Genomic DNA, 12,415 nt, shown 5'->3' with positions numbered 1-12,415 from the left:
CTAAATAGGTGGCTGATTTCGTAACACTTGGCGCAAAAACCGTCAAATCGATGGTCAATTCAAATATTAATTTGACACGCATTTTTCAATGTTTTCCGCTCTTTCGGTTCGTTTTTGAAAAAGTCGTAATGAAATAAATTTATTTATTTTTTCAATTTTTTTATTTGGGTATTTACAGTAAAACTATTCGAAAAAATATAAAACATGTAACGTAAAGTGGAACTCTGGCATAACGAACTTTTGTTACGTTCTAGGAAACAATAAACAATTCCGATATTACAGAAAGATTCTAAAAGTGATACAAAAACAATAATAAGTAAATAAATAAAGTATTTGCCATCTTAGGGTGATCTTACATAGTGATGTAATTACGTAACTTTCTCAACAAAAAAGATTAATACTTTACTGTTATCTATTTCCAACTTAAGAACACATTTAACTTAAAAATTACTCCATAAGACGACGTTAGGTTATTATATGAACTCTCTTGGATGTTCGGTATAACCGAGTTCCACTGTACTTTTAAAGGTAAACAAATAGTACAGTAGTTAGTTACTAATAGAGACCGGATTTTAGGAAACTTTCATAACCCCCAGTTTTTGGAGGCTTTCCTTAAAACTTGAAATAAATCTGTTTTATAAAAAATGTAAATACAAAGTGTTCAAAATCCGGCGCACCAACTTAGTGATAACTTGTCGAGAAACATGTGTAAATTACGAAAAAAATTTTGAAAAAAACTTAAAGTCATATTTTAAAAAATTTGAAGCACCAAACTTATTTCTTTTTTTTTATTTTTTTTATTTCTTCTTTATTAACTTCTTCGGTTTTCATTATTTTTTAATGTTTTTATGTTTCACACTAAGCAATCGTTTCCTAACACAATGATAAATAATTATTAATTGTTAATTTACTATCAGACTTTAGCAATTTCTTGAATTTAAAAAAATTAAAATCCATTAAAACTTACAATTTATAGAAGTGGGTATTTTTCCTAGGAAAACGTTTAAAAAATAATTCATTTTCATTGTTGATCGAATTCTATTCCGAATCATTTGTTTAAAATTTGTTATGAATTAGTAATTTTAATTTACTATTACACTATTTACACACTATTTACTATTTACTATTTACACACACTATTGAGTTGGTGCGTCGGTTTTTAAACACCCAGTATTTGACACAATTTTTATTTTTCCTAAATTCCTAAATTGACATGTGTTATCTTAAATGTATTTTATAATAAAATGTTTTTCAAATTTTTTGTTCGTATTTAGTTTAAAAAAAACATGCAATATATTTTTCAATTTACATAATAGTTTTTTAATTTTATACTTAGAAGTGTTTTTGTCTCTTAGGCTTTCAGTTTATCAATCTCATAATTACTTAAGGGTCGGTTTATAGAACGCTGTGTTAAAATTTAATTCGTTGTTAAAAGTTAACAACGCAAATAGACCAATCACATTTGTTCAATTTGGTCATGTGATCAGTTAATCACGCATTTAATTGCGAATTAAATTAATGACGCTGCTATAAACTGGTCCTAAGTGTTCTTAATATTGAAGAGGAAGGTTACAAATTGATACGAACGAAGTGAGTGTCATTAGAATGTTAGGAATTTTGCAAGTTTTTAAGCACTTTTCCAATTTAGAAAAAAACACCAATTTGCTAATTTTTAGTACCAAAAAATTTCGCAAGTCCCTAAAGGCATTGTTAAAAAAAAACATGGCCCTCGCAAATCCGACATTTTCATAATTATTTCCTACATGTTTCAGTTTTTCGTGGTTTCACTATCTTATAATTTCAGTTTTCCATTTTTTTATGTTCCTTATTTGCAATTCTATAGTTGTTTAATTTCTCATTCTTTCTCCCTTATTTCAATCACTACTGAGTTTCAATCTCACTATTCTTATAAGTTTTTTGTTTTTCAGCTTTTTTAGAGTTTAGTTTATTCGATTTTTTGTTTATAATGTGAGTGTTTCAATTTATTAGTGTTTCTCTTTTTGAATTCTACAGCTTTTTCAGTTTCTCAGTTATATAAGGAATTCAGTGTCATTATCTTTTATTTTTGTGTTTCAGCTTTTTAGTTTCTTAACGTCAGTTTTTGTTTTTATTTTTGGAATTTTTTATTTTTCTATATTAGGTATTTATACTTTTATAAATTTTCCATTTTCTATTTATTATTTACTTATTTTGGAGAAGCCACTTTGAAAAATGCCTCAAAGTAGTAGTGTTTGTAAAAAGTATTCCAGGAGTTGTAAAAAAATTACTTAATGACAAACTAAGACAATCTACAAAGAAGTTCTGGATATAAACAGCTAATAAAAATCAAATGTTGTCAATAATTGTAATAATTTTAATGTAAAAGTAGAAAATTCATGTTTTGTTTGAAAACATTTGACGTAGGAACTGAACAAGGGTAATTAACCAAAACTATTAGTTGTCCAAAAATAAAAAATAAATAACTCTGTGAGAAAACGTGTGTTTTTATTAAATAACTTTCCATACAATTGTAAGTTTTTAGAGAAAAACGAACTAATTGTACAGGAGCAAATTTAAAACAATTTTTAGATTCAACGATTGATTAACTTTTTTATAGTTTTTTTGAATAATAGAGAATTTTAAGTTTTTTAGAAAACGATTTCGTTGTTTGTTTTTATAATGGAATTTATTGCAATAAAAATTAAGTTTTAATTTTTTTTTGCTACAGGAATTAATCAAAGTAAAATCATTTTTACACCTAATTTCTCTTTTACTACAATCTTCTTTGACACCTAAATAATCACAAAAATCCGGTCTCTAGTTATTAAAAGTGTGAATATTATGGAATATGTATTTAAAAAGATTAAAATTTTGAATAAGATCGGGTGTGGTTAAAAACCGATTTCCTTTGTTTGTCACCAACTCATCACTTTCTCGAAAACCGATTAGATGATTAAAATTCACACCCAGAATTGTCATAAAAAGTGAGTAACACAAGCCATCGTCGCCATACAAATGCTTATTTTATTTCAATAATCACAAAAACAAAACTGAAAAAATAATTAATAATAAAAACACACATCCTTGACCGGAAATCGACTGTGAGAGTGATTTTTCATTTCCTGAAACAAGAATAATTAATCCCGATTATTTCTGGTTTCCCTAATTAAACATTTAGTTATGCAACCAGAAATACAACTCACCGAGCTTGTCTTCCGTAACATTCGTCCCGGCCACTTGTCCACCCACTAAATCATTTTGTTATATGATTTTAAACACAATTTTCACCACTCACCCCTGAGACAACTCATCAAATCGCTCCCTGGCATAAACCCCTCCTTACAAACGCATTTTCCATTTTCCCCGCATTCCGAATAACTCAAGTTACACGTCCTCAAATCGTCACATTCCCTCCCAATGATTTTCAAATCCTCGCACACGCTGTACTTTTTCCCGCAATTGCAGAACCCATTGAGACACTTTGCGTTTTTGAGATGCGAGCATTCCGTGTTATCGTGGCACGAAATCAGCCCTAAAAATGTTTTTTTCGACACCGATTCAAACACTATCTAAACGCCTGACACTTTAACGATGCCAAAGGTCTCGTAAATTATAGTTGTTAGACGATAAGTACTTACAGACGAAATTAGATTTTGATATTTCAATTACTGAAAGTAATAAAACAATGAGAATGACGAGCCTCATTTCGAACTATGAATGGGAATGCGACGATTTTACGGATTTATAGCCAATTCATATCTGCTTCCTGAGGAAATAGGGTAAAAACCGCATTTTCCGAAATGAATGCACTCGTTTTGTGGTGTCATCCTAACACGTCTTTACGGCCGACTCATCTATTGACCGCAACTTCCGATCAATTATCATAAATCGCTGCCAAATGAGATAACCGAAAGTTCAATCACATTCAATTTCATCATTCAAGACGATTTTGGAGAAGTTTAAATCAGTAGCGAGAGCTAACAAGTTCAACAACCAACAGTTTATTTTTATTTGGAGTGCAATTACGAAACTATTTGAGCATTTATTCGCGCTTTTACAACAGCAAATACGTCTGAGGGACGAAAATAATTCTTGTAACAACATCCGAAGAATTCTTTTACAAGGAAACAATGAACGTTTCACGGTTTTGCCAATTTATATGCACAGCTTGTGCGAGTCGCTTGTTGTAGATATTTTTAATATTGATATAGAAATTAAACGACAAGTATTTTTGATCAGTAAAAATAACAAGTGTACAATAAAAATAATAATAGCACAGTAAAAATAATAAATGCAAAGTAAAATAATAAGTGCACGGTAAAAATAATGAATGCACAGTAAAAATAATAAGTATACAGTAAAAATTATCAGTGCATAGTAAAAATAATAAATGCACTGTAAAAATAACAAGTACGCAGTAAAAAGAATAAAAGCACAGTAAAAATAATAAGTGCGCAGTAAAAATAATAAGTGCATAGTAAAAATAATAAGTGCACGGTAAAAAAAATAAATGCACAGTAAAATAATAAGTGAACAGTAAAAATAATAAGTGCACAGTAAAAATAATAAATGTACAGTAAAAATAATAAGTGCACAGTAAAAATAATAAATGCACAGTAAAATAATAAATGCACTGTAAAAATAATAAGTGCACAGTAACAATAATAAATGCACAGTAAAAATAATAAGTGACCAGTAAAAATAATAAAAGCGCAGTAAAAAAATAAATGTGCAGTAAAATAATAAGTGTACAGTAAAAATAATAAATGCACAGTAAAAATAATAAATGCACAGTAAAATAATAAATGCACTGTAAAAATAATAAGTGCACAGTAACAATAATATGTGTACAATAAAAATAATATATGCACAGTAAATATAATAAATGCACAGTAAAAATAATAAGTGCACAGTAAAAATAATAAATGCACAGTAAAAATAATAAGTGACCAGTAAAAATAATAAATGCGCAGTAAAAAAATAAATGCGCAGTAAAATAATAAGTGTACAGTAAAAATAATAAATGCACAGTAAAAATAATAAATGCACAGTAAAAATAATAAATGCACAGTAAAATAATAAATACACTGTAGAAATAATAAGTGCACAGTAAAAATAATATATAAACAGTAAAAATAATAAGTGCATAGTAAAAATAATAAATGCACAATAAAAATATAAATGCACAGTAAAAATAATAAATGCACTGTAAAAATAATAAGTGCACAGTAAAAATAATGATTGCAAAATAAAAATAATAAATGCACAGTAAAAATAATAGGTGTGCTCAGTAAAAATAATGATTGCAAAATAAAAATAATAAATGCACAGTAAAAATAATAGGTGTGCTCAGTAAAAATAATAAATGCACAGTAAAAATTATAAATGCACAGTCAAAATAATTAATGCACAGTCAAAATAATTAATGCACAGTAAGAATAATTAATGCACAGTAAAAATAATAAGTGCACGGTAAAAATATTAAATGCACAGTAAAATAATAAATGCACTGTAAATAATATCATCTCAAAAGTTACATTTTCGAGTTCAATCGTTCGAAGGGTATGTTTTATTTTAGTTTTAGGGACAAATTTTAATAAAAGACTGTGCGTGGTTTACTTGTCATTTAAATTTTTTACTGTGCAAAAATGAATTAAATAATGACCATTTATTATTTTTTACTGATCAAAATGGAATTTATTACTGATCGCTTTATTACTACTCTTTAATTTTTCGTGTTAATGGGTGATAAAGACGGATTTGTTTATAAACACGCTGAAAGGCGCCAAATGCGTAATTAATGGGAAAAAGTCGAACCGTTTACTGTGGTCCTAAATCTCTCAATCAAATTGAGACAATTTATCTGAATTAAAAAATGGTTTTGGATGTCAACCGAATTAGTCGATTTGATTTACAACTTGACGCTTGACACACTTGGCAATTGAAATCCCAAACGGAAATTTCTTTCCGTCCTTAAATGGCCAAAACAAATCACCTGGTCATTGAGAATACAAATTTGTTTTTGAAACTTATCCATATGTATCGCATCTGTCCGCTGGCTTGCCGAGAGAATAGTTTCATGTCTCCTTTATCAATGAATGGATGAATTCAGATTTGAACAGTCGCTCTTTATCACCGTGCTAGCGAGAACGCCGTTGACTATTTTCAGCTAATTCTATTAAAAAAGTGCTTGTGGTATTTTTACATTGTTTTAAAGTGAGGAAAAATTCGAAACCCGCGGTAAGCTGTTTATTTTCTCGAAAAAAAAATCAAACAACACCACTGATAAATAAATAAATAATCGCTTCCTCAAGACAAAGTAACAAATTGTTCACTGATATCTTTTTTATTTCAGATAGATCACGCAAACAAGTCAATTATGATTTACGCAACTCTTCCTCTAATCATTCTTCTAACCACATTTTTTTCCACAATTTCAGGTATTCCCCCAAATCACCATTTAGCATAAAAACACACTTTTTTCAGGCTCTGCCCTACATGGCCCTTGCGAATCGAACGAAAATTGCGGCACTTTGGACACTTTTTGTGAAAACGGAACCTGCGTGTGTCGTGACAATTTCCGAGTGTTTTACGACCATTGCGTCCAAAGTAAGACCTTGATTAAAATATTACTCCAAGTGTTTCAACAGCCGTAAAACATATGTGTGTGGGCTCGAAAACTACAATTTGTCTTTAACATAAAAATCGGTAACTCTAATACATGACAAAACACGAGTGTTTGTTTTAATTAGGAAGCAGCAGTTAAAAGCAATTAAGACGCGGTGTTGTAAATTATCTGTTTATGGAGCGCTAGCAAGTCATTTCGCGGACAGGACAGCTGAAACGAAACAATTCAATTTTTATAATTTATCTACAGAATTATTATTTTTTTAAGTTGCCACTCCTGTGATTCCCTGTACGCACAAAACAATTTGCAAGACTGCGCTAGGGCTTAAGGGGATATGTGTGGACAAGCACTGTGCGTGCAGGTCGTTTCATCATTTTTTTAACAAACAGTGCATCAAAAGCAAAGGTTTGTGACAATTTTTTCGTTTTGAAAATTTGTTCAATTGGTGATTTTCACAGGTTTGGATGAGGAATGTGACTCTGATCATCAGTGTTATTGCGGTGATGACTGTACTGATAAAATTGAGTGTTTGAATCGGATTTGTACGTGTAAACGGGGCTTTAAAATTAAAGGCCGGAGATGTATTCCAGATTCGAATTTCGTTCAAGAGAAATCGACTGCTTCGACCAAAAGTGTGCTAATTTATGTTAAATTGTTGTCCGTTTTGTATTTTTTAAATATATAGTAGTTTTTGGCGAGTTTTTGTTTTACCTTGAACTCTTATTTTTGCAAGGTTGGCAATTTTTACAACGCACATTTACATCAACTATCCCTATATCTAAGTTATGGAGCACAATAAGTTAGGAGACGAAATATTCTGCACCCAAAACAATAGTACGGCTGAGTAAAAATGAGGGCGCTTCTGTCTCGGCGCCAAATCGTTCTAAATTAATTCAAAAGCAACCAATTCACTAATTCCTTAGAAAAAAAAATCAGGAATGTTGAGCTTTGCACTCTTAACAGACTGAGAAAAACTGAGACGACTAAAATTTTCATAAGAAATGTAAAAAAAAATATTTAAGATTTGCGTTTCATCCCGTAATTTTCAAAACGCTGCGAATACGGTTACAGATAAAAGAATAATGTTAGAAAGAAAGTTGTAGAGAATTAAATTTCCTTTAACAAAGTCCGCGAAACCATATCTCTATCGTCAACGGTTTAGGCCCTAAAATCATTCAAAGACATTGAAGTGACGGATTCGTGTCATTTTACCGGTGGTCAAGTAACAAAAAGTTAATTTACACCTAAACTGTAGAAGATGAAAATATGGTGTCGCAGACTTTTTTATAGGAAATTTAATTCTCTACAACTTTATTCCTTACACTTTTTTTGTATCTTCAACCGTATTCCCAGCGTTTTAACAAATATGCGACGGTGCGCAAAGAATTACCGCTTAGAATTGACAATTTGCGTTCCACTTTATATTTTTGCGAACGGTTGAAGGTACAAAAAAAGTGTAAAGAACAAAGTTGTAGAGAATCAAATTTCCTATAAAAAAGTCCACGACACCATATTTCCATCTTCAACGGTTTAGGTACAAATTAACTTTCCAATACTTGACCACCGGAATAATGAAGCAAATCTGAGTATCTTTGAATAACTTTGGAGCCTAAATGGTTGAAGATAAAGACATGGCCTTCTGAACTTTTTTGTAGGAAAATTAATTCTCTACAACTTTTATTCAAACATTTTTCTTGCATTTGTAACTGTTTTCGCAGCGTTTAGAAAAATATGGAGCGGAGTCCAAATTGGTAAAAGTTTGATTTTTTTTAGTTTACTATCAAAATTTTGGATTATGTCTTGCTATTGAAAACTTAATGCCCTATCTGCCTGTATTTTTTTTGTTTGCTATACAAACACAACAATTTTTTTGACAACAGCTATTTTTGCAAAAAACTCAATAAATTAATTGCATTTAAATTTTAAAAACTTTAATTTTTCATATTATTTTATTCCATGGCAAATTATGCGAAAGAGTTATGGCAAATAGCTTTTTCAATGCCAACAAAAAGTTCGTATAACTTTAAACATAAACTAAAACTATTAAACATAAACTAAAACAATACAGATCGAATTCTCTACCAATTAGAGAAATGAAAATTGTAGCATTTCATTTGGAAATTTTGAGTTGTAGGAGTTTAAATTTCTGCAAACTTAGCCTTAAAAATTTAAAGTTTGCTATTTTTTTTAATTTGAAAACATCACAAAAAACTCGAAACTTGTAAATGGGCCAAAAACAATTTCAAAAGTAAAAAAATAAAAGAATGATCAATTTTTAAACTGAAAGGTGTAAATCTAAAAATTTTCAAAAAACACTAACTTCGGTTCATTGTGGTGCAAATGACTAAGCTGTTACCATGACAACTAATATAAAAGTTAATGCCAAGGGTACGCTATTTGCACCACAATGGTTTTTATGAAAGTGAACCGAATATAAATATTTCAAAACCTTACAGATATAAGAAAAACTGATGAAATCTTCATTAATATTGCTCGCTTAATCCAAAAATGCAGTAAAAAACATAGCTTTCCATTAAAAATAAAAAAGGTGATAGCGCCTAACGGACTATGGTATAAACTGTCAGACGACTCTCACTCTCAGAACTTCCAGTACTTCTAATGTAGAGTTTAGACGGAAAAGCCTTTGTGCAGTATGTCCTTGGACGTAATTCGTATTTTTATCTATATGACATTCACATTATTACTTAATCTAGCAATCTATTATTTTTTTAATCTCATAATCCTATTTCAAAAACACATATAATAAAATTCTATGACACCGTACGGCAAAATTCAGTACTTTTAGTAATCCCTCTTGAATGAAATAAATCCCTTCCATTTTTTATATGTAACGTTTTTCGCTTGCGTCCACTATTCATTACTTGTGTTAGCAGTCGTTAAAATGTTGAAACTATTATCACTCTTGGCTATTTTGCCATATTTGTGTCACTCTCTCCCAGGTAAAAAAACAATTTTGTCCAATCACATTATCAAAAAATATTTTTTAGCAACAACTCCAGATCTAACACCAGGTCGCACCGCCCTTGATAACTTTCCACTAATCGATGGGTAAAAACAAACCTTTTTTAATCTCTCTCACATTGTTTTTCCAGCCACAATGACCTCCCCTACAATTTATACTCAAAGCTAAAAAACCAAATTTCGAAATTTGCCTTCGACTCAGACTTAAGTAACGACACAGTTTTCGGTTTCCAGGCTTGTAAGTCATGTTTTACGGACTTGGAACGAGCAAAAAAAGGCAAACTTGGAGGCCAGGTACCAACTTTTCAAATTTTTGACCAAAATAATAAAAAAAATAGTTTTGGGTTGCTTACGTGGACTGCAATCCCAGCAATTACAGCACGATTGTTTCGCGCAGTTTCGAACAAGTGGATGTTATACAAAGGCTCATCAAAAAGTTTAGCGACCGTATGCAGTTTGTAACAACGGCCGATGGTAAATTTTTGAAAAAAATAAAATAAGAAACTTAATTGCAACCAATAGGAATTCTGGACGCTTTCAAAAATAAAAAAATCGCGAGTCTTATTGGCCTGGAAGGTGGGCACTCTATCGACAATAAAATGGCCCTTTTGCGCCAATTCTACGACGCTGGTGTCAGATATATGACTCTAACACACACTTGCAACCTTCCATGGTATTAAAAAACATAATTTAATTTTTAATTCGATTAATTAATTAGGGCCGACGCTTCCCCGGTTGACGATTCCAACAATTCACCCGAAGTGAATTTAACTAAGTTTGGTGAGAAAATCGTTTTAGAAATGAACCGATTGGGCATGTTGGTAGACCTGTCACACGTTTCCCACAATGTTATGAGTCGTGCACTTGACGTATCAAAAGCACCGGTCATTTTTTCACATTCTTCGGCCTTTACTGTTCATAATCACCATAGAAACGTACAAGATGACGTTTTAGAGAAAGTTGTAAGTATGGGTTGGTAACGCTGGATCACGTGAGCGGTTTTTCCCCGATTTTAGAAACTAAACCAAGGGGTTGTAATGGTGAATTTTTACACCGCTTTTGTCGGGAATGACAACGCGACGATCGATGATGTCATAAGTATGACACTATTAGGTTTTTTTTGTAAGAAAATTGGTAATTTTTAGAGCATATTAACCATATTGTCGATAAGGCGGGAATCGATTGTGTGGGGATTGGTTCGGATTATGACGGGGTTAGTAGCGTTCCCAAGGGATTAGAGGATGTGTCAAAATATCCTGATTTGTTCGACAAACTTAAGGAACAAAATCCCGAAAGGTGGACTATTGCCAATTTGGAAAAATTGGCCGGGAAGAATTTGTATAGGGTTTTTAAGAGTGTGGAAGCGGTGCGTTGGTGGCACTACTTTGACTAATTAATTATTTTTGATGGTTTTGTAGGTAAGGGATCAATTGGCCACATCAATGCCTGATGAAAGTTTGATTCCGGATGAAGATTTAGCAGAAAACACGGCTTCAGTCGGGGTTTTACCGACATTTATCTCGATCGTGATATCGGCTATTATCCTCAAATTGTAATCGAAATAGTGCCAAATAAAGAAGTTTTCGCATTTAACTCATTTTTAATAGAAAAAATATTTATTCCGTCGTAAATGGTTACTACATGGTAAAATAAAATTTACAGTCTAGAGCAGTGGTTCCCAACCTTTTTCTCTTTGAGAAAATCCGGCAGAAATTGGGGAACCTCTTGTGTAGCTAAATAGCTAACAGGACAACAGGTAATGCAAGTAAATGAATACGTTTAAAAAATTATTAAATTTTTGATATATTAGTATTTCAATTTTTTCAATTTCGAATTTTTAACAATGCAGTAAATAATATGTAAGAAATACTTTTTATACGCGCATGTTAATTAGTTTTAACGTTAAATGTCAGCGAAAAAATCTTATATCTATGTAAATTTTGATACGAAAACACAAAAACAGACAAAAATTGTTTTTTTTAACAAAAATGTAACAAATGTAACAAAAAAAGTAAAATACTCTCAATTTACGAATACCGTTTGGAAGTAAGATAGTGAACAACACATGAAACTTATACAGGGTGATTCAAAAGTGTCGGACAAACTCTCGTATGGTGGTAAAAGACGTTCAATTAAAAACAGATTTTTAAGCAACTTTTTTATATATTTTTTAATTTTGTTTTCTAGGATGTCGAATATAATTTATTGGCGAATTTACAAGTTTTTTAATTGTTTTGCACATCATTACACATTAATTGTTAATTTTTTTCAAGAGGTATTTGTTTAATGTTGCAAAAACAATCGTTTCCGCGAACTAAAGTCAAAAAATTATAATCTGTAACAACAAACAATCAACTAAAAATTTAATTTTGAAAAGCTATATCTTGTGAAAAAAGGCTCAAATAATTTTTTGTCACAGGAACTTTTAATACAGCTTGATGTATTTGTCAATACAGGGTGAATCAATAGTCGATTATTTCTGAATTTTTGTTAATATGCAACCAATAATACTGATTCCAGCAGACCAGATCGGTAATCATTAAAAAAATTCAAAATTAATTCACGGTTACATTATTTGGGTATTGTCAAGTTTGTTTTAACAGTTTTACTAAAATTTCATTATGGACTAGTATTATTTAAAAGATAAACAAGCAATTTAAAAATTAAACAGTCTCCAAGTGGTAAGTGAAATTAGTATTTTTGGTTGCGTCTTAGAACATGTCAGAAATAACCCACTATTGACTCACTCTGTACATTTAATTAATATTTTATTGGTCGAAAAAGAAGAAAAATCAAAATTTCACAAATGCACGTACATTTTTTCTA

General features: G+C 30.7%; 3 protein-coding genes and 1 long non-coding RNA gene across 6 annotated transcripts in view; 2 read left to right on the top strand and 2 right to left on the bottom strand.

The window, feature by feature from the left end:
- The window catches only part of LOC107398445 (uncharacterized), an 86,908-nt gene that overhangs the window by 53,200 nt on the left and 21,293 nt on the right, over window positions 1-12,415 (bottom strand). The window lies entirely within an intron of this gene.
- Window positions 2,984-3,775, bottom strand: LOC103313909 (uncharacterized). The gene is made up of 4 exons (XM_008198405.3): window positions 3,618-3,775; window positions 3,275-3,511; window positions 3,183-3,227; window positions 2,984-3,101 (listed from the first exon to the last, which is right to left on the bottom strand). The coding sequence occupies exons 1-4, from the start codon at window positions 3,682-3,684 to the stop codon at window positions 3,016-3,018; spliced, it is 435 nt and encodes a 144-aa protein (XP_008196627.1). The 5' UTR covers window positions 3,685-3,775; the 3' UTR covers window positions 2,984-3,015.
- Window positions 6,153-7,305, top strand: LOC103313899 (tenascin). The gene is made up of 5 exons (XM_008198365.3): window positions 6,153-6,219; window positions 6,335-6,419; window positions 6,466-6,588; window positions 6,875-7,012; window positions 7,066-7,305. Exons 2-5 carry the CDS (start codon window positions 6,359-6,361, stop codon window positions 7,290-7,292), a joined length of 549 nt encoding a protein of 182 aa, XP_008196587.1. The 5' UTR covers window positions 6,153-6,219; window positions 6,335-6,358; the 3' UTR covers window positions 7,293-7,305.
- LOC658060 (dipeptidase 1) lies at window positions 9,402-11,182 on the top strand. Its single transcript, XM_964473.5, has 9 exons — window positions 9,402-9,567; window positions 9,616-9,676; window positions 9,721-9,883; window positions 9,928-10,063; window positions 10,112-10,262; window positions 10,308-10,551; window positions 10,606-10,687; window positions 10,735-10,955; window positions 11,008-11,182. Exons 1-9 carry the CDS (start codon window positions 9,510-9,512, stop codon window positions 11,143-11,145), a joined length of 1,254 nt encoding a protein of 417 aa, XP_969566.1. The 5' UTR covers window positions 9,402-9,509; the 3' UTR covers window positions 11,146-11,182.

The sequence above is a fragment of the Tribolium castaneum genome, chromosome 6 (genome assembly GCF_031307605.1).
Source record: "Tribolium castaneum strain GA2 chromosome 6, icTriCast1.1, whole genome shotgun sequence".
Classification (NCBI taxonomy): domain Eukaryota; kingdom Metazoa; phylum Arthropoda; class Insecta; order Coleoptera; family Tenebrionidae; genus Tribolium; species Tribolium castaneum.
The sequence above is the reverse complement of the archived record's forward strand: the minus strand, read 5'-3'. Positions and strand labels throughout refer to the sequence as shown.

What these genes read in the sequence shown, in the direction of transcription:
- LOC103313909 (XM_008198405.3), bottom strand. Translation starts at nt 3,684, where the DNA reads ATGAGGCTCGTCATTCTCATTGTTTTATTACTTTCAGTAATTGAAATA. An exon ending in TTTGATGAGTTGTCTCAGGG is followed by an intron (nt 3,228 to 3,274) that starts GTGAGTGGTGAA and finishes AAAATGATTTAG; the next exon opens with TGGGTGGACAAGTGGCCGGG. An exon ending in TGTTACGGAAGACAAGCTCG is followed by an intron (nt 3,102 to 3,182) that starts GTGAGTTGTATT and finishes TTCTTGTTTCAG; the next exon opens with GAAATGAAAAATCACTCTCA.
- LOC103313899 (XM_008198365.3), top strand. Translation starts at nt 6,359, where the DNA reads ATGATTTACGCAACTCTTCCTCTAATCATTCTTCTAACCACATTTTTT. An exon ending in TTACGACCATTGCGTCCAAA is followed by an intron (nt 6,589 to 6,874) that starts GTAAGACCTTGA and finishes TATTTTTTTAAG; the next exon opens with TTGCCACTCCTGTGATTCCC. An exon ending in ACAGTGCATCAAAAGCAAAG is followed by an intron (nt 7,013 to 7,065) that starts GTTTGTGACAAT and finishes TGATTTTCACAG; the next exon opens with GTTTGGATGAGGAATGTGAC.
- LOC658060 (XM_964473.5), top strand. Translation starts at nt 9,510, where the DNA reads ATGTTGAAACTATTATCACTCTTGGCTATTTTGCCATATTTGTGTCAC. An exon ending in TTTGTGTCACTCTCTCCCAG is followed by an intron (nt 9,568 to 9,615) that starts GTAAAAAAACAA and finishes AATATTTTTTAG; the next exon opens with CAACAACTCCAGATCTAACA. An exon ending in ATGACGTTTTAGAGAAAGTT is followed by an intron (nt 10,552 to 10,605) that starts GTAAGTATGGGT and finishes CCCCGATTTTAG; the next exon opens with AAACTAAACCAAGGGGTTGT.